The following is an 18,665-nucleotide window of genomic DNA, read 5'->3' as shown; positions in this document are numbered from 1 at the left end:
TTTGAGCCTCCGTGAACAAACACGTCAATGTTTAAAACCCCAACTATATGTCCAAAACACCAAACAAAAAAATATTTAACCATAGAGATTCCTATTCGTAAAAGCTTCTGGGAATATCTTCAATAAGCCTAAGGCAGCAAATATATCAAATCCTCCCCTGCCTCTAGGACAGCTACGAGGTCATTACTATGTATGAAAGAGTTTAAGAATAATCATTTACATTAGAACTGCATAGGCGCTAGAACTACCAATTGATGGGCCTTAATTAACCCAAAAATCTCAGCAGAATAAACTCTAGACCAAATTGACGATTAATTGGCAATTAACTCAGAAGTCTCACCACATTTTATATAATCGGCTTTTTTATTTTAACTATATAAATAAATAAAAAATTCTTACATTGTGTCATCATATATTTTACTTATAGTGGAATTAAATTGTATCTATACATTTATTCAATAGTTTAATTTTCAATGTTTGAAAAACATACTTATATCCAGTCAAATTTCAGCCACATTTAAATTATAATTGTTCTATAGAATTAACGTATTCCAGCTTTATATAGAGAACATGAATATTAACACCAAGTATTATTTAAACATACAAAAATAAAAACATACTCACAATATAAAAAGGAATATGAGATTATGACCTACATTTTACTTATTTCTTTAATGTGTATTGTTACCATATAATGTAAATTATTGTATAATTTTAGTTTATACTAGGAACTACTGGAATATGCTTTAAAGTGGCTCGGTGGATAAAAAAAGATAAACATGATAATTAACCATAGATTATATGTTCAAATTTAATGCAAGCACTTTTAATTATCCATAATCATCCAAAATCCCAGACCAGAATTCTACTAATTTATAACAGTTACAATTTATTCCTGTGGTTATTCCGACCGAGCTACGAGATTGTTGTGTTATTAAAATAGAAAAACAACTAAACGGCAACAATTGTTTCAAGCAATAAAGTGACAATTTGTTAATAGAATTGGCTCCCTGCACATAGTTTAAAAGAAAATTTTACTGTTAATATAAGATCAAAATGATACATTATTTATAACATAAATATTTTGAAATTTTATTTAAAGTAGACTATGTGATGCCTGTTCTTGAGATTATTTGTGCAATTAAGATATGCTTTCGTATACAATATTACAGATACATAGATGGTGTTTTAAAAAAATCATTACAGCATATTTACAGGTCGATTTGCACATACATACTTCATTTAGATTATGAAGATAATGAATGAAACTTGCTTTTATTGAAATTTTATTCTATTATGAAACTATATATGTAAGCAATCAGCTTTATGCCTCGTTGTAACACATAGAGACAGGAAGCATGATCCACAACCACTTTTTTAAGCCCCAAAATCACACAATTCAATTTCACTAGTCAGCACTATACATCAGTTAAGTCAAAAATACTTTTCTTGTACACATTGTCTTTCACCATTCACTTAACACTCCTGAACTTCTTGTTGCATAGTGGTCCGGGTGAACAATTCCATCGTCAAGGCACTGAGAAACAGTGGTATGGAACGGTGATGATGTAGATGCAGTTCCACCAGCTCACCCAATGATGCAGAATATTCGGTATGTACCATTTCTATACCGTCATCGCATAGGGTAAATGTTAGGTATTCATCTGATGATTCAGCATACATATTTGATATCCTGAAACATAAAGCACATTACATAAATATTATTTCTACATTTTACACTCTTCGCTCCCTTGGATATTTTGTCTTGGATAAAAGTGTAAAGTATAATGTAGTAAATAGTGGTGAAATAAAATCCCAAAAAGTCTTCTTTAACAGAAAAAAAAATTTTTATTCAGTGTTACCAATACAATTAAACAGACCACTTCTTTTGTCCAAAAGACATTTACAGAATTTTACTTTGTGATTAGATATTAGTTTAAAAACTTACCTATAATTCTTATGACCGGTCCTATCTATTTTATAACCCAGAAGCATGTAACATACATCTCGGTATTCTTGAGCAGAAGAAGTAAATTCTTCTTTCATTCTGAAAATGTATTTATTCACACATTACTTCTACGAAAATATATAAGGACATATAAATTAAATTAATATAAAAAGAAATTATTTTTTAAATTGTGAAATTATTTGCCTAATTAATTTTATTAGTTAATCGATATTTAAACAGAATATTATTTTACATAATTATTTTCTCTCTTAAAAATCACAAAAAACGCTAAATAAAGAATTCTCCCGCTTCAATTTAAATCAAAAGAAGATGCTAAGAGATTTAGATGAAAATTCTACATTATTATTATATTAATAGTACCTCTGCAATTTAATTCGACTATTTTCTAGTTGAGTTTTTAATTGTTGCATTTCTTCAGGACAAGCGCGAGATCCACCTTCGCGAAGTGCAGTCTTCAGCTTTTTAATCTAATATTGAAGAAAATATATACATTCGCTTAAAAAATATTATGTATAAAGAGCACTATATAACAAATATATTAACATGTTTGAATATAGCCATGTGTATATTTTTATAACCATATGTTGTCATAATATGTAATATTTTCGAATACTCACTATGATCCGCTCAGACTCCTGTGTTTTCGTAAGGAAACACAATTTCATTAGTTTGTGTGAAACGGTTTTTTTATTCAAATGTTATAAGAATGAACATAAATGAGAACAAAAAGTACGAAGAGAGATTTTAATTTTTAATTTTTTTGGTAGTAAACATGTTAAGCAAAACATCAAGACTCTTTGAATTTAAAAAAAAAAAAACACATTAATGTAAATAATATAATAAAAGTTAAAGAAGCAAAAAAAAACATAATTGACAAAATTATATATGATTGTATATATTTTTATCCTTACCTCTTCCTGTGCCGATTCCAAATCTACTTGCATCTGCTTGTGGGCAGCTGCTGCTGGATTATCAGCTAAATGAAGGACCTGTAAAAAGTTCAAAACACAATAAAAACTATGAATTAATAAGCCTACTTTTCATGCGTTTACAAAAATTCCAATTGAAGAAGAAATAGACAAACTGCCTATATAGCAGGGCTATAAGCAAATCTGGACTATGACAACTTTAACAAACCTTTTAATATATACTTCCGGTGATATTGGAATAAAGTTTGTACTATAAATAATAAGGTCTGCTTTTTGCCAATACTAAATTGTAAACATCCTCACTTTCCAATATAACAAATAAAGTTGTTCAGGAAAGAATAAATCTATGTCATCTGTTATTGAAATCCAAAAGTATTGTAGAGTATATTATAGTAATTTTAAGTGGACCTTCAACTCTTCCAATCATTAAACAGGAATAGGGAGAACAGAATGATGATTATAAAAAAAGTGTACTCACTTTAGTAGGTGCGGCAAGCTTTTCCAAATGAGCTTGTAACTGGTCCCGCTGAGCTCGCAGCTTTATGACATCTCGTTTCGCCGCTTCCGCCTCGTCACGGTATTTATTTATTTCAGCGCGTGCGCTCTCTAATGCTACAAAAGTATACATGTTTAGAATAATACGGTGATAAATTGTTATTCAATGAGACATCATCAATGAGACAACAATTTGAAAATTTCTTACAAGAAACTTTTCGGTGAAAGAGTTCGATTTAGAAAACATTTTTGACAATAGATAGGCCTTTGTTGCGGAGGGACGTCGACACATACCCTTGGCGGCGGGCTCGTGGTCGTGGTGCGCCAGCAGGTCGCGGTAGGCCTGCAGCGCCTTCTCCAGCTGCTCCACGCGCGCCGCCAGCAGCGCCGCGCCGCCCGCGCCCTCGCCGCTCAGCGACACCGTCAGCTCGCGCTCGTAGCTGTCCAGCTGCTGTCTGCGGGCCACGGGTGACTTAGATTTCATTACTCATCACAAAAGCACTGCACAAGTTATAAGCTGCAGTATCGATACCAGACTATACTTTATAGAAAAAATTAAGAATTTCAAAAATAAAAATGTATTTATAGGTAGGTGTATTATATACATAAAGTAAACTAACAATGAAATTGAATTTTAAAAAATATGGTGATTAAGCTAGCGACTATTTTTATTTATATTTACCTATAGCTATCTCGTTCTCTCGTGACCAATAATAGTCTTTTCTGCAACCGATGTATGAGACTCTCTTGGTTCTTGCGCACAATTTGCAAATCATTGAGCTTAGTGTTGATCTTGTCGCGCTCAAATTTAAGTGTCGCTAGTTCCTATAATCATAAATATATACGAGTATTATTTTGCCTACCATGATGAAAAAAAACTTTGAAAGATATATCATGCAGCTCTAATGTGAGTTGGTGGAACCGGTATCGGTAAAAATAAATAATTCAAATAGGCTCATAAAAGCTCTTTTGAATATATTTTTTAATCTGTAGTGAAATGCATAGTTACCTCTTTTTCAGTTATACAACATTTTTTTGGACATGTTGATGAATGGTTTAGTAAATTTTATGTTCACTTCCACTAACTACATATTATGCTTTATTTAACACATATTTGACGCAAAATCATGTGCATAAATCCACACAAAATAACAACATATGTTTGTTAAATTCAATCAAATGTTTGTTAAATTAAAGTCAATCATCAAAAAGGTGTAAGACCCCTTTTCATCATTTTTATTTACCTCAGTATGCTGTGCAAGGATCGACTGTGCCTCAGAGCATCCTGCAACTGCATTTAGCTGACTGCTTAGGGCTGAATCCAGAGCAGAAGACAGTGCTCGAGATGTTTCAATACCGTGATTTCTTGCTGCAGTCGTCCATTCTTCCAGTGATGATTCTAAAGCAGCTATTTTTACCTGAAAAAAGTTATTGTGTTTCATCTGTTACGTACATACACAATAATTTTAGTTTTTTTGTTCTTATGTTTTACTCACTGTTGCCTCGTGTAACTGCTGCTGCATCGGCTGTAAAGTCTCGACCTTCGTAGTGAGTAGATTCACCTGTTCTTCAAGCAAAAGCTTATTGCAGACAGCATCACGAAGATTCCGTTCTGCTGCTCTTAGGCGTACCACTTCTTTTTCTAGTTCTGCCATATTTGTTAAACGTTTTTGTGCCGTCTAAAATAGAATAGCAATATGAAAAAAATGATAAATCTGTGTGTAAACTGGTGGAATTGTTACCACCTGTTCTATTATATATGTAGCAAATTACATAATACATATTTTTTGTGCCTTGCTATCAAATCAATGCTACAAAAATTGTTATTTTTTTTTGGACCGTTGTTTACAATCTTTACTCAAGTGTTTTTGACATTATAATTTTATGGATTTGGAACAATTTCATTATAGTTTGATGGGTTTCCAAAATTGGCTTGACTAAAAGTGTGTGACATCTATCACTTACGCACAGCTTATTACATCAAATGGCCCTTTTTGGAAGACACTTTGAAAAAAATACTAAAAATTATAACCTTATTTAAGCAGCTTTAAGCAAGATTTATTAATATGATTAATTTATTTCTTTTCTATATTGTATAATTTTAATTGATATACATATCAGTGAATGTTACAAAGTCTATGTTTTCATATATAGTGTGAAATATGTATATTGATATATTCGTAACATACCTTTTTAAATAAATAAATTATGACTATGAACAAAGATATAACTTTTTTAAACTAATACAATTTTCTATTTAAAATTAATTTTAAAATAACAATATAAGTTAATATTCATTGCAGACTACTCAACATACTACTAATATAATACTACAAAACATAACATCATTTATTTCCTGTAACTTTTTCCTAACTTACTTTTGCCTGTTGCTGCCAGTCTTTATATGAATCTCTTTCATACTCTATCTCCTTTAGCTTGCTTGTAACTTGTTGTAGCTCAAATGTTTGTTTTTCTACCTGTGTCCGTAGTGTTGTACATTGTTCAGCTCTGGATGTTTGCCTTGCTACCTCTTTTTTGAGCATTTCCACCTCTTGCTGTGCACCTTCTAAAGCCTAATTAAAAATAATATCACCATGAAAATAATTAATCCTCAACATCATAACTGATTGTTAAAAACTAGTTGTCAATATATGTAAAAGAAAATTATTAATGTTGTATAACAAGTATTAACTAATTCATTAACAATCACATCATAGATGAATTCATCTATCAAGTGATGAAGCTTAGAACATTTAACAATGCATTTACTATATATTACTTTATGATTTTTTTTTTAAATAAAAATATTTAAAAAATGTTTCAGACAGCCAATTGAAATTAAAGCCCATTGTTAAAATACACTGTGCTAAAGCTTGATATGTAAAATTATATACTAAATAGTAAAAAATAATATATAACATACAGAATATGAGACAGTCAGATAATTTATAACCTCACCTGGAGTAACTCATCCATATCTTTCTTCATTTCCGATATTTGATCTTTACTACTCACATTGGATTCTAATAATTTATCTTTCAATTCAGCTATTTGCTTTTGAAGCTCATTCTTCTCTTTATCCCATTTGGTTTTCTTTTCCATATGCTGTTTAATTGCCTGAAAAATGTTTACTAACTCATTGTAAATATGCTTACGAACACATATAATATTGACTATTAAGAACTATTATTACTAACTATTGTCATCTTGTTGAATTATGTATTGCAATATTCTTGTTTTCTTAATGTTTGGTGCATAGCTCTGTTTAATAAAATGTTATAAGCCATTTCAATAAGTCTAACAATATGAATCAAGTACATTAAGGTAGAGAAGAATAAGTATAAATACCTCATTATACTCATCCTTTAATTCTTGTTCCCTTCTCCTAATTAACTGTAATCTTTCCTCCATTTCAGAGACAGCTCGCTGATCTCTTTTATGTTGTTCAGTGAGCGATGTCTTTTCCTCCTCAAACAGTATTTGCATTTCTTTCCGAATTGTATGTTGATGATTGACGCGGGCTTCCAGCTTTGCAATCTGTTGTGAATAAATATATATTGATTTCTTTAAAAAACTTTATACTTTATTAACGAAACAAATATAGAAAAAGATGGTGGTTGTCACAAGTTTAATTTTTGAAATTTAATATTACCTGAGCTTTAGCTGCAATTATGTCAATTTTAAGGCGTTTTGCTTCCCATGGTGAAGGTGGTGCTGATACCGTATTAGAGGTAGAATCAGAACGCATACGCTTTTCAGGAGTATCTGGAGAGCTCATATTTAAGACGGATTTTCTTTTTCCCAGCGAATGTAAATTAGGTGTATCTAAACAAAAAAGTTTAAACAATCAACATAGGAATTATCGAATCTAGCAATTTAGATTAGGAATAACATGATATAATACCTTCTTTTATTGATTGATTACTATCAGAAAAATTTAATTTCGTAGACGCCGACAATTTGTCTTTTGGCGGATCGGTGTTTATAACCCGCCTAAACGGCTCCAATACATCGTTAAGCAAAGACATATCTCCTTCTTTAGCCATTTTCAAAATAAAACGTACTAATGTTTACTTGAAACACTGATCACTCATAATAATAATTAGCAGAAATAATATTTCTGCATGCCTAAAAGGTGAAAATCGAAACTTGTTCACAAATCACATTTACAAGTTTATCTTGAAGTTGTAGCAGAAGCAGAAAGCAAAGTGACAGCAGACAGAGTTGCATTAATTATCATAGACACTAAAAGAAAAGGTAAATACTCTGTGGACTGTAAGTTGTCCTTAGTCATATAAAGTTTATATTATAACTTTATAGGTTAAATTCTAACTTTATAGTTTATAATATAAACGATATATCTATATATATAAACTTCGTTTTGGTCACTTTCCTTACGATTAAGGGATTGGGTTACTAACTGTGGCATAGATATTATACATACCGGCGAAGATGACGTTTGACACATGACGTTTAAATTATAATGTTTGTTGATTTAAAAAGTATGGTACCCGCCTGTTTGTAAATTGTAATTGTAGTATTTTATCTAGGAAACGAAAAATTATTTTTTCATTTAAAAAATAAAAATACCAAAATGGAAATGGACATTTCACACGATAAATATTTTACTAGTTATGAAGATTTAGAGGTATAAAATTATAACCTATAATTAAAATAACAACTCTCAATTAGTAAGTTTGTGTTTGTTCTGCAGCTTTTATTGTATGTGTTATAATTTTTTTTTAGATACATAAGCTTATGTTGGAGGATGACCCTAGAACTGATGCTTATAGAAAGGCTATTTTAGAAAACAAATCATATTTTAAGGATAAAGTAGTAATGGACGTTGGTTGTGGCACAGGTATTCTCTCAATATTTTGTGCCCAAGCTGGTGCTAGGAAAGTCTATGCCGTTGAGGCTAGCAATATGGCAAATTTGGCTAAGGAAATAGTCAAGGAAAACAATTTTGAAGAAATAATAGAGGTACTCAATCAAATATTTTAAACAATGTACATTAACAGTAATTTTATATCTTAATAAATTGTTGATTATACTACAGGTCCTGCATGGTAAAGTAGAAGACATAGTTTTGCCAGGAGATATCAAGGTTGATGCAATTGTGTCAGAGTGGATGGGCTTCTATCTACTCCATGAGGGAATGTTAGATTCGGTACTTGCAGCCAGAGATAAATTCCTCAAACCTGATGGTGAAATGTTTCCAGAAAGTGCTATTATCTATGTAGCTCCAAGTAGGTGAGATTTTAAATAAATAAGTAATTTAGTTAATTATTTTGAACAATATAAACTGGATCTCATTAATATTGCAAACTTTACACATTATATGAATTGTGTGAAATGAAGTTTATGTACAGTATATGTGCTGATATTTTTTGAATAGTTTAAAAAAAATATATTCAATTTTTATACTTCTCGTTTCAATTATAAATCATCTATATTATCTTCTTAAATTAAACAAGTTGTATTTTAATATAATCCCTTTGAAGCACACGGAAAAAGGATTATTACAATAAATGATTACTTCTGGTTTTCTCTTCTTATATTTTCATGGTAACTTATAAAATAACTTTGAAAATAATATATACATATATAGAGTAAAATATGACTTTTTCAATTACAGTTTATTACAAGTTAATTTTTAACCTTATTCACTAAAAGTAGTAATATGTCATTACATATTTATAGTCCATACATTATCAAATTGGCGTGGAAGTTTGTCAAAGTATATAAAAAATAAAATGTTTCAATCAAAGGAGTAAATTTCTGAAAAAGTTGTACCATCACACCATCTCTGACCAAACCAACAGGTTAACAAGATTTCAGCATATTATTTCTATATAGATATTTGTGTAGTTATTGTACAGATTAAGTTCTAAATTTTTACTTATTATTATAATCTAATAATAATTTTATCACTAAAATATTTGTATATCAATAAATCTCTAAAATAACACAGTAACATGTCACTGGCAAAAATCTATGAAATCAAACAAATAACTAATGCAAGTGGTACCTACCAGACTTAATTGTTCTTAGTTCCAAAAGATCAGATCTGATTCTGATTGTGCACATTATATATATTTACATTTTAACAGTGTCCCTGATTTATACAACAAATGGAAAAACTTCCACGGTGTTTCATTATCAATGTTTTCCAAACACCTAAGATCAAGTAAAAGTGATAAACCTGAGATAATGCAAATTAAAAAAGAGGACCTCCTTGGTAACGAGGTTGCTATAGCTTGGATTAATTTACGGGAAGATACTCCTAAGGATCTTGACTCTTATAGCATTCAACATGTTGTGGGTTTGTATCTAAAGAGATTTTTATAATACACAATGATATGTCCCAGCTAACTAGCATTTAGTGAAATGCCTAGCCACTAAACCAGCAATTTGAAGTATATGTATATTACCACTTTATCCAGAAACAGTATTTTTGTTACTATAATAGGTACATAATTCATTCGTATATATAGGAATTAAGATAACATTAGATGGTCCTGACTTAAGTTTTATTTTAATAAATGCCTGTAACCTTTAAACATTATCATTTAGGGGCAATTAAAAGTGGACAATATCAAGGCATATGTGTCTGGTTTGAATGCAATTTCCCTGAATTATCAAATAATGGTAGAATAATACTAAAAACCGGACCAGACAGTCCCCTGACACATTGGAAACAAACAGTTATACTTTTACCTGAAGAGCAGAATGTAGAGGAACAGGAACCTATTTCATTTCAATTGGATATGAAGAGAGATCAATTTAACGCAAGACGGTAATTTTATTAATTCAATATTAGTGATATTTTTAATATGTTCTTATGCATATTTCCACCATACATGTTTTTCATCCAAGTTTTTCAAAGAAAAATAGTGCGAAATTTATGCATGAGAATAGTATAAGTTGTTATGGAGTATTTTTATATTCCTATTTGCAAGAATAAATTAAGGCAGTTAATTAAATTCTATAATGGGATATGAAAGAAATAATAAATTATCTGTTTGGTCAAAATCATAGTAGTTATTCTAACCTTGTATATTTAAAAATATATAATAAAAAAACTTGCAGATACAACCTTCAGCTAACATTACTAGATCCAGAGGAGGTGGAACATCCAGTGCCATGTACTTGTCACATGACAAAGTGTATCCTTATGAAGGCTGTTATGCTCCAACATGCTGAACATGCATTGAGCCAAAAGGAAAATACAAATTCCAATATATTAGAAGATGATAACATTGATGATGATGATGATGACTGCAGTGACAAATGAACACAGTTTTTTATTTTTAATATTTTATTATTAAAGTTTTCAAAAATAGTTAAAACATTTTTTTTATTAAATAAATAGTATGTAGGTGCACATGCAAATGGGTCACCAGAATGAAAGTGGTCAAAACTACGCATAGACATTGGTTCCGTAAGCAATTTTAACCTTTCTTACGTCACCAATGCGCGACTAATCCTGGGAACTACAAATGTATGTCTCTTGTGCCTGTAGTTACACTGTCTCACTCTCCTTTTATACCAGAACTGAAATACAACAATACTCTCTATTGTTGCTGGGCGGTAAAATATATGATGAGTGGGTGATATCTACCCAGAAGGGCTTGCACAAAGCCCTACCTCCAAGTAAATTTTCATACTGGTATTATAGTTAGTAACAGCCGTAGATAAATATGTTTTGCAGACTAAACATTAATTCAAGTGAAAATGTCTAGCCTTTTTATCACTAGTACCGTAGCATATTAGTAACAGACTGAGTAAGCTGAGCTTCTCCACTGAGCCAGCGGTTATAGTCCAGTCGCATCAGAAGCCTTGCTAAATAAACGCCACATGGACGATCTCGCAATGACACTAGAAGCTGCATCAATTGCTTAACTAATTTATTAAATCTGGAACAGAAGTACAATATTTAATTTGTAGCTGCTATAAATATAAAAGTACAAAAAACAGCTTGGCATTTTTTTTATTATATGTTGATATTGCATATAACGGTATGAATGGAAGAGCAGAGGGATTTAAAAAAAGTTAAATAAATAAAACAGGTCATAAAAACGGTCGATTGCCAGGCCATACTATTTCAGTTCCAATAAATAATATAAACATTGGATTTTCTTTTAGGTTTTTCATAATTTTAAGTTTGGTAGTATTCAGAGATAATGATGGAGGGGGTTTCAAGGGCCATGATTGGAATATATAAGGGGCTAGCGACGCGCCCTGCCATCACACTGGTGCAGTTTTATCTATTTTTATTGGCTCACAGTCTGTTAGAAAACCCGCGTGGACTGCTATAGGCCATAAATTCTCTTAAGTTTTCTAAAAAAAAAAACAATTTTTGCGCATTTTTCTTTCGGTCGGAACCTTAGAAATAAAATATTTGAAAACTTCTAAAAAAATTATAAATGAAATCGGTAAAGTCGTTTTCAGGTGATGGCGTGACCAAGTTAAAATAGGATTCATTTTTATATATAAGGACATGGTTGTGGTTTTAATTCTTATATGCCCTTTATAAATGGAATTAGCTTATCTACACGCCCGTCCAAAAGCCAACGAACTGAACCAAGTAAAAAAGTAAAACATTCATTCAATTTGTTCTAAATCTATCATAAAAATGTTTTGAATTATGTTTAATCTGAATTACTATTAAAAATTCAATATTACCGATCTGAATATCCACGTATGTAATAATCTTCGGCTTCCTTATCGGAGGCAAACTCACTCATGCCGCAGAACGAATGACAGAGTTTAAGCAGTTCCATTATATTACAGAATACCGGGTTGTTTATTGAGTCGAGTGTATCGCCAGAATCATTGTCACCAGACTGAAATTAAATAATTACAATAGTAACATCCTAAATACATTCTACCAGATTTTATTTAAATAACACGACCCTTCTGCTGTACTGTTACCACCTCTTTGGAAGAAAACTTCCAAGTTATTCCACCATACTGCTCCACGGATTGGTGGATACACAAGTGAGGGATTCTCATCCGACACATGCAGATTTTCCTAAGACGGTTTATATGGTTCTTCAGCTATATATTTTTTTCAACCTTTTGCCGTCTATTGCTGCACGAATGCCTCCCGTATAGAACGCCAACCATCCCGATTTTGAATAGCCCGCATTTATCCCACCTTTTTTATTATCTTTTATATTTATCCGACCACCTCGCCACAGGACGTCCTACACTATGTTTGCCTAAGCGTGGTCTTCACGTGTCGGCTCTATTGGCAATCAAGGCGCCTAGAGACATGACAACAGCCCACTTCAGCGAGCTAATTCTTTGACTTTAGTAAGCTATATATATTATGTTAAATAATGTACCAACATATTTACTCACTGTTACGGTTAAGAAAGATTGACTTAATATATCCGCCAGAAAAGTGGCATGTGCTTTCTTCAATTTCTCAAAATCATTAGTTTTGTTGACGGCTTCCATGAGACGAGAGAAATTAGTTTCCAACACATCAGCTTGAAGGTAATGTTGAAGATTGTCCATTAGAAACATCAATTTGTTATGCAATTGACACATTGTGAACCTAAAAATATTTTAATAAGTTAACACATCAGTCCAAGTGTGGGTTATAAGAATTACCTAATAAAGGTTTCTATTCAGATGTAGAAAGAGCAATATGCGTTAAGGCGCATTTTCATTGGTCGATAAGTCGGTAGTTAGCCCGATTGCGGGGAGCATGCGAGCTAACAACCAATGAAATCCACTGGTCGATTAAACGTGTGCGGGTGATATCCGCATTCATATATTGATATTTATATATGCGTTATAGAAATCTCCCGCACCCCGAATGCGGGCCTTATCGACCAATGAAAATGCGCCCTTAAGGAATTATCAAATAGCCTATTTAAATAATATTAAGGTGATCATAACCAAGAAGTATATTTGAACAGCAAAGGAAAATGTTTCAATACAAAAAGAAGATAAATATGTGACCTAGGAGATTGCTTATAAGTCTTCCAGAGCGCATGCAGATCGTGTTGAGTCTTCTTTATTCTCAGCAAAAGTCTGAACATGTCGTTGTACCGCGCCAGGACCTCCGGTGCAAAAAGTAGATGAAGGGGCCATTTGAAGTCATATTTTAAAATTATACTCGACCACCCATCGGCGACTGATGACAAAAAAATGTAAATTCCTTTTAGTTAAGAGTACTGTCGAGTACAGTTTCTATGGCTTACTAGTGTGGCAAAAAATATTTAATAGATATATATAAATAATAGTGAGGCGGTAAGTGGTCACCACCACCCATAGATATTGCAGTAAGAAATATTATCTATTCCTTATATCGCCAATATGCCTTGGTAACTAAAATGTCTCTTGACGTACATGTTGGGTCGCTCAGCATTCGTTTCAGAACACTAGTATACTAATTAATTATTGCTGTTTAGCGGTTTCATACCCGATGAATGGGTGGTATCCACCCAGGCAGGCTTATACAAAACCACACTACCAAGTAAGATAGTGACTATATTCTTTGCTATGATAATGTTACTCAATTGCGCTCGAACAGCTTTGCGGTTTCTACTAATATACAATATAGCAGATAATTATGACGTCCAAGGCATAAGATGAAATTTTCTGTTTTAATAAACAAAAAATTTCATCTTAAAAAAAATGTTTATTTAATCGATCACCTTAGAAAAATAATCTGTTTCCATATTCATATGAAATGAGGGTCATCGAAATATTATTTAAAATCTATAACAATTACCTTAAAAACATTAATATTGTTTATTATATTTGGACGCTACTGTATTCATATCATACTATAACTTAAAAATTGATTAGTATTTCGACCCATCTTTTACTTCGACAACTATATCTAAAAACTACTTCTACACTTCTTATTATTTGGAATATTTTAAGTAGATTTTCAGCTCAAATTAAGTAAAATAAAAGAGGCCTAAACAAGATCACATAAATAAAAATATAAAACAAACCTGTGCTGCTATCATCCTCAACGGAAGAATTCACAGAAATATTAGGTTTGACGTAAGGTAGTTCGAAGCTAAACTTTTCTATATCGACACTATTGCTCAGGAACACAGCTCGAGCCGCTAATTGAAACGCATGGTTCATATCTGTAATTAATATTTTGGGATTAAATTTTTTGACTTTATGGATTGATTTGACTCTGAACAAAAGCACAGATAGACTCTGTAAATATTTGTTACAATAACACCTAGTAATTGTTGATACTTATTAATTAAATAAAGTAATTAGTTTATTTATCGAAGAATGTTCATATATATGCTCATATTTTGGGTAGGCAACGATTCTCAATCCCAAATCATGAAGCGTCGAGATTCTACCAATAATAATTATTGCTGATGGGAGGAAAATTGGTTTTATCGTTGTTTATTATATAGACGGTTTATTGTTTAGTTAAATAATAAAGAAGTTAGTTAACCTCTGGTAGAATTTCTGGTAGTGGGCCTGTCGAGCATAGGCGCCGTGAGACGTAGTAATTCCAAAAATAGTTCTCCACGACCGATGAGATAAAAGTCCTTCATGAGACGAAGTTCGTGTAATAAATGTGCTTCCTCGACTGCTACAGTCCATAAGTGCTGAAATAAATAAATATTTAATTCATAGCAATTGTTGCTTGACCCAATTTTGGTCACAGCAGCCAGCGCATCTGCGCTTGACTTTTCACGATATGGGCAACCACGAACACGAGAGAGATCAGGTGCCATACCAACGACTACGTGCTTTCTGAATGTAACGTTACCAAGTCATAGTTTGACAAATATTGATCAATAAAACTGAAATTCCATAATATATTTAATATTATAGAATTTCAGTTTGACAAACATTGTAAAACGAAATGAGCTGTAGCTCAATCCATTTTTCTATTGATTCCATTGTTGATGAATTACCTATTGGATTGATTTTCGATCGATATTGAAGCTTTTTTTAGCTGGTGTTTTCAGAAATTTTATGTCATATATTACGAGTCTCCAGTATGTATGTATATTGTAGTTTCAGATATATTTTTTTCATAGACATGTCGTTCGATAGTACTTGTATGATATATATAATATATATGAATGACGTTGTACCCTGTTGGAGTTAGAGGACTCTGGAATAAGCAATAAGCAGGAAGGTGAAATCGAAATGCGTATTGTGTATGTTTTTTTTAAAAAAATCTTCAATAACGCAAATCTTTTAATGCTTGTGTTTTGCATTCATTTTTAGCACGGCTTTTTGGGTGAGTTACGTGCGAGCATCGGCCTGCTATCTTTCGATTTATTTATATATATACAATATATATACAATATTTACACAATGTTCTCTGTATACAATATTTACAACTTCTTATAATGTTTTAAGATTTGGATTTAACTTGTATATATTATTGTATTATTTCTTCTCTCTATTAGTCTTCAGTGATATGTCCTGTCGTGACTAGATTTAATGCCAATATTTCTTACTCACTCTTTATACTATTCACTGAAATTTAACCTAAAATAGTCTATATTTGTGGGTATGTGCCCACTATGATAGCAGGTACATTATGCAGGTCCCGAATCTCATATTTGGTTTATAAAGTCTGGCACAAAATAAACCATTTTGATGAATTATATTTTATTATAATTAAACAGGTACTAACACGTATGTTACATACAGTTTTAATGTGTGATATTAATAACATATTGGTAAGTACTATTTGTATCTGTGCTTAACAAATATACTGAAAAATCCTACCTTTGTGACACACTCTTTTATCTCTCTCACCACACCCCTCAAGTTATACGCTTCAAATACTTCAATAGTTTTAAGTTTTTGCAATTTTTCATGAAATTCTGCTTCCTTCTCTTCCCAAATTGTAAATCTGTAAAATGAACAGAACTATTTAAATATACTCATGCAAAGACACATAATCTGAAGAAACTTGTAACTCAAATAAATTTGGAGCATGTTGAACATGCTGAAATTACTTCCATAAGTACACCCCAAAAGTGAGAGGAGGCCTTAGCCTAGCAGTGGGACAATAACATGTTGCCACTGTTCCTGTTATTTTTTTTCATGCAAACTTATTATGAAAACAAAATGTACATAATACCTTCTTGAATCTGCATCAATCTTCTGCAAAGTTAGCATTGGTCTGTTAATGGTAAAACTATTGTTTTTCTTAACTTTCTTAGGATCGAAGCCAAATAGAATGACAGTTTTACCAATGAATAATATTTCCTGCGCCAAGGAAAGTGGTATAAAATATGGTATCATGTTTGGGTTTAGATTGTACCCACAATCCAAAGGTGTTTGCTGTAGCTGCAATAATAATTGTCATTATTTTTCATTGAGATCATGAAAAATGAAAAAGCATAAACTGATCAGGGGAGAAATTTCTGTCTGATAAGTAAAATGAGGTCTTGGTTGGTTTGTATTATTGAAATACTTTTATTCCTGTTTTAATTTCTATAAAAAATAAAATTTTCTATACTTGGTAATTGTAATTTATTTAACCATTAAGATTTGGAACTACAGAAGGTTACAAATATATATTAAAACATATTGTATGAATGATACCTTGTAATGAAATAAAATATATTTTTTAAATTTTATAATTACCGTTGACACAAGTGATTTATCACAAGTAGTTGTTGATGATGGAGTGGAAATAAATGTGTCTGAGGTATCATTTTTCTTCACCTGGTACACAAAGAATTCTTGGTATGGGTCTCTCAATTCACCATAAAGTAACCATGTACAGAGTTGATTAATAAAAACTGTGTTAATGCAGCAAAATATCCTAAAAAATTATAATAATTAAGGTTAGTTTGAACTGACTTATGAATACGATTGAAACAAGACATGTTTTGGTTTTAATGGTTCTATTAGTAAACTTCATATAAAATTTATAATAAATCCATTTTTTTTATTGTCAGTAACATTTATCTTATTAATTATATATGAATATGAATTTTCTTATTTCATACGCACTGTATAACAGCTTCATGTACCATTTTATTGCCATTTAAAATGAATTGATGTATAAGGCTTAAAATCTGGCATCCTGTCAGCCTTCTCTCTTTGATAGTACTTATAATTCTATTTAGTGTATTAAATAATCCTTGAAACTTTTCAACATAACTGTACAACAAAGATAATGTGTAATTTGGATTCCCTATAACAAGTTCTTCTACTTCCTTTAAAGTATTCTTATATGACTGTAAAACTTCAGAAATGCCTTCACTCAATGCTTGTCCGTACAGTCCATAGGATTTATGTCCAGATGCTAATTATAAAAAAAAGCAAATTAATTTATTATTATAAACAAGTAAAACCCATTAAAGTCTGTTTAAAAAGGACCTGTTTGTGATTTTCTGGAATGAAAGGCAGTTCCTATAACAAAGTTTTGAATTTTATGGTGACTCTTTGCAATGGCGTAAATTCTGTTGTATACTTCTGCATCTCCCTCATTTGCATAGGTAAGTGGTGCAGGCTGTAAATATTTAACAGTTTAAAGTTAATGCTTTCTGTTATTATTTAATAAATCAAAAACGTAATTACCTGTGGCGCATTGGTTTGCGAGCAATCCCATAAAACTAACAGTGCGTCGTGAATCATTTTTATATAAGTTCGAATTAAAAAAATACCTATTTTATTAAATTTCTATTAACATTTGAAAATATAGAGATTAATTATAAATTCTGAAAACGAAAAATTTATTTTATACGTTATTGAAATAATAAAAGGAGAAGTTAATTTTTAAGTTTAAATACGTTACCGCAAGTTTTAAGTAATTTAATTGTATATTTACGTTTTTTAAAAATGACAGAGTGCTTCTATTAACATTTGAAAATATAGAGATTAATTATAAATTCTAAAAACGAAAAATTTATTTTATACGTTATTGAAATAATAAAAGGAGAAGTTAATTTTTAAGTTTAAATACGTTACCGCAAGTTTTAAGTAATTTAATTGTATATTTACGTTTTTTAAAAATGACAGAGTGCTACTGAATGTCAGTTGTCAAGTTGTCAATTGTAGTTGACACAATAAATAAGAAGAGGTATGTTTTGTTTGTTTGTTTTGTTAAATCAATGCATTAATTTTAATTATAAGAAAAGAGAGAATATGTTTTTCACTTAATAGTATTCTTATAAATATGAATATAATAATTATTTTGAGCATTTTCTATGATTTATAGTTGTATTTTAAAAGAAAATCTAGAAAATACAGTTTTTCTTGTGGAGCGTGAGCGGTCGACGGTCGACGAGCGG

At 31.1% G+C, this 18,665-nt stretch overlaps 3 protein-coding genes across 4 annotated transcripts; 1 reads left to right on the top strand and 2 right to left on the bottom strand.

The window, feature by feature from the left end:
• Positions 1-352: 352 nt before the first annotated feature.
• On the bottom strand, positions 353-7,586 carry LOC125070575 (mitotic spindle assembly checkpoint protein MAD1). The gene is made up of 14 exons (XM_047680492.1): positions 7,298-7,586; positions 7,046-7,218; positions 6,742-6,930; positions 6,352-6,510; positions 5,772-5,966; positions 4,890-5,072; positions 4,638-4,811; positions 4,076-4,218; positions 3,688-3,848; positions 3,377-3,510; positions 2,881-2,958; positions 2,330-2,436; positions 1,949-2,047; positions 353-1,693 (listed from the first exon to the last, which is right to left on the bottom strand). Exons 1-14 carry the CDS (start codon positions 7,437-7,439, stop codon positions 1,477-1,479), a joined length of 2,154 nt encoding a protein of 717 aa, XP_047536448.1. The 5' UTR covers positions 7,440-7,586; the 3' UTR covers positions 353-1,476.
• Positions 7,587-7,888: 302 nt separating this feature from the next.
• On the top strand, positions 7,889-10,712 carry LOC125070524 (protein arginine N-methyltransferase 6). The gene is made up of 6 exons (XM_047680424.1): positions 7,889-8,041; positions 8,140-8,376; positions 8,453-8,646; positions 9,507-9,718; positions 9,970-10,192; positions 10,486-10,712. The coding sequence occupies exons 1-6, from the start codon at positions 7,988-7,990 to the stop codon at positions 10,688-10,690; spliced, it is 1,125 nt and encodes a 374-aa protein (XP_047536380.1). The 5' UTR covers positions 7,889-7,987; the 3' UTR covers positions 10,691-10,712.
• Positions 10,713-10,763: 51 nt separating this feature from the next.
• Positions 10,764-18,392, bottom strand: LOC125070523 (gamma-tubulin complex component 4). 2 transcript variants are annotated; one of them, XM_047680423.1, is made up of 13 exons: positions 18,376-18,392; positions 17,953-18,092; positions 17,752-17,884; positions 17,383-17,677; positions 17,011-17,191; positions 16,502-16,710; positions 16,144-16,270; positions 14,846-15,002; positions 14,376-14,516; positions 13,372-13,546; positions 12,763-12,961; positions 12,082-12,242; positions 10,764-11,312 (listed from the first exon to the last, which is right to left on the bottom strand). In XM_047680423.1, exons 2-13 carry the CDS (start codon positions 18,007-18,009, stop codon positions 11,150-11,152), a joined length of 1,998 nt encoding a protein of 665 aa, XP_047536379.1. In that variant the 5' UTR covers positions 18,010-18,092; positions 18,376-18,392; the 3' UTR covers positions 10,764-11,149. The 2 variants fall into 2 exon arrangements, with proteins under 2 accessions (XP_047536379.1, XP_047536378.1); XM_047680422.1 differs by having other exon boundaries at positions 18,343-18,383.
• Between the last annotated feature and the right edge of the window lie 273 nt (positions 18,393-18,665).

Source organism: Vanessa atalanta, chromosome 17 (assembly GCF_905147765.1).
Source record: "Vanessa atalanta chromosome 17, ilVanAtal1.2, whole genome shotgun sequence".
Classification (NCBI taxonomy): Eukaryota; Metazoa; Arthropoda; class Insecta; order Lepidoptera; family Nymphalidae; genus Vanessa; species Vanessa atalanta.
The sequence above is the reverse complement of the archived record's forward strand: the minus strand, read 5'-3'. Positions and strand labels throughout refer to the sequence as shown.

What these genes read in the sequence shown, in the direction of transcription:
- LOC125070523 (XM_047680423.1), bottom strand. Translation starts at nt 18,009, where the DNA reads ATGATTCACGACGCACTGTTAGTTTTATGGGATTGCTCGCAAACCAAT. An exon ending in CGCAAACCAATGCGCCACAG is followed by an intron (nt 17,885 to 17,952) that starts GTAATTACGTTT and finishes AAATATTTACAG; the next exon opens with CCTGCACCACTTACCTATGC. An exon ending in GTACATGAAGCTGTTATACA is followed by an intron (nt 17,192 to 17,382) that starts GTGCGTATGAAA and finishes ATAATTTTTTAG; the next exon opens with GATATTTTGCTGCATTAACA.
- LOC125070575 (XM_047680492.1), bottom strand. Translation starts at nt 7,439, where the DNA reads ATGGCTAAAGAAGGAGATATGTCTTTGCTTAACGATGTATTGGAGCCG. An exon ending in AGCAGTTACACGAGGCAACA is followed by an intron (nt 4,812 to 4,889) that starts GTGAGTAAAACA and finishes AACTTTTTTCAG; the next exon opens with GTAAAAATAGCTGCTTTAGA. An exon ending in ACCGGTCATAAGAATTATAG is followed by an intron (nt 1,694 to 1,948) that starts GTAAGTTTTTAA and finishes TTTATGTTTCAG; the next exon opens with GATATCAAATATGTATGCTG.
- LOC125070524 (XM_047680424.1), top strand. Translation starts at nt 7,988, where the DNA reads ATGGAAATGGACATTTCACACGATAAATATTTTACTAGTTATGAAGAT. An exon ending in CTAGTTATGAAGATTTAGAG is followed by an intron (nt 8,042 to 8,139) that starts GTATAAAATTAT and finishes ATTTTTTTTTAG; the next exon opens with ATACATAAGCTTATGTTGGA. An exon ending in GATCAATTTAACGCAAGACG is followed by an intron (nt 10,193 to 10,485) that starts GTAATTTTATTA and finishes AAAAACTTGCAG; the next exon opens with ATACAACCTTCAGCTAACAT.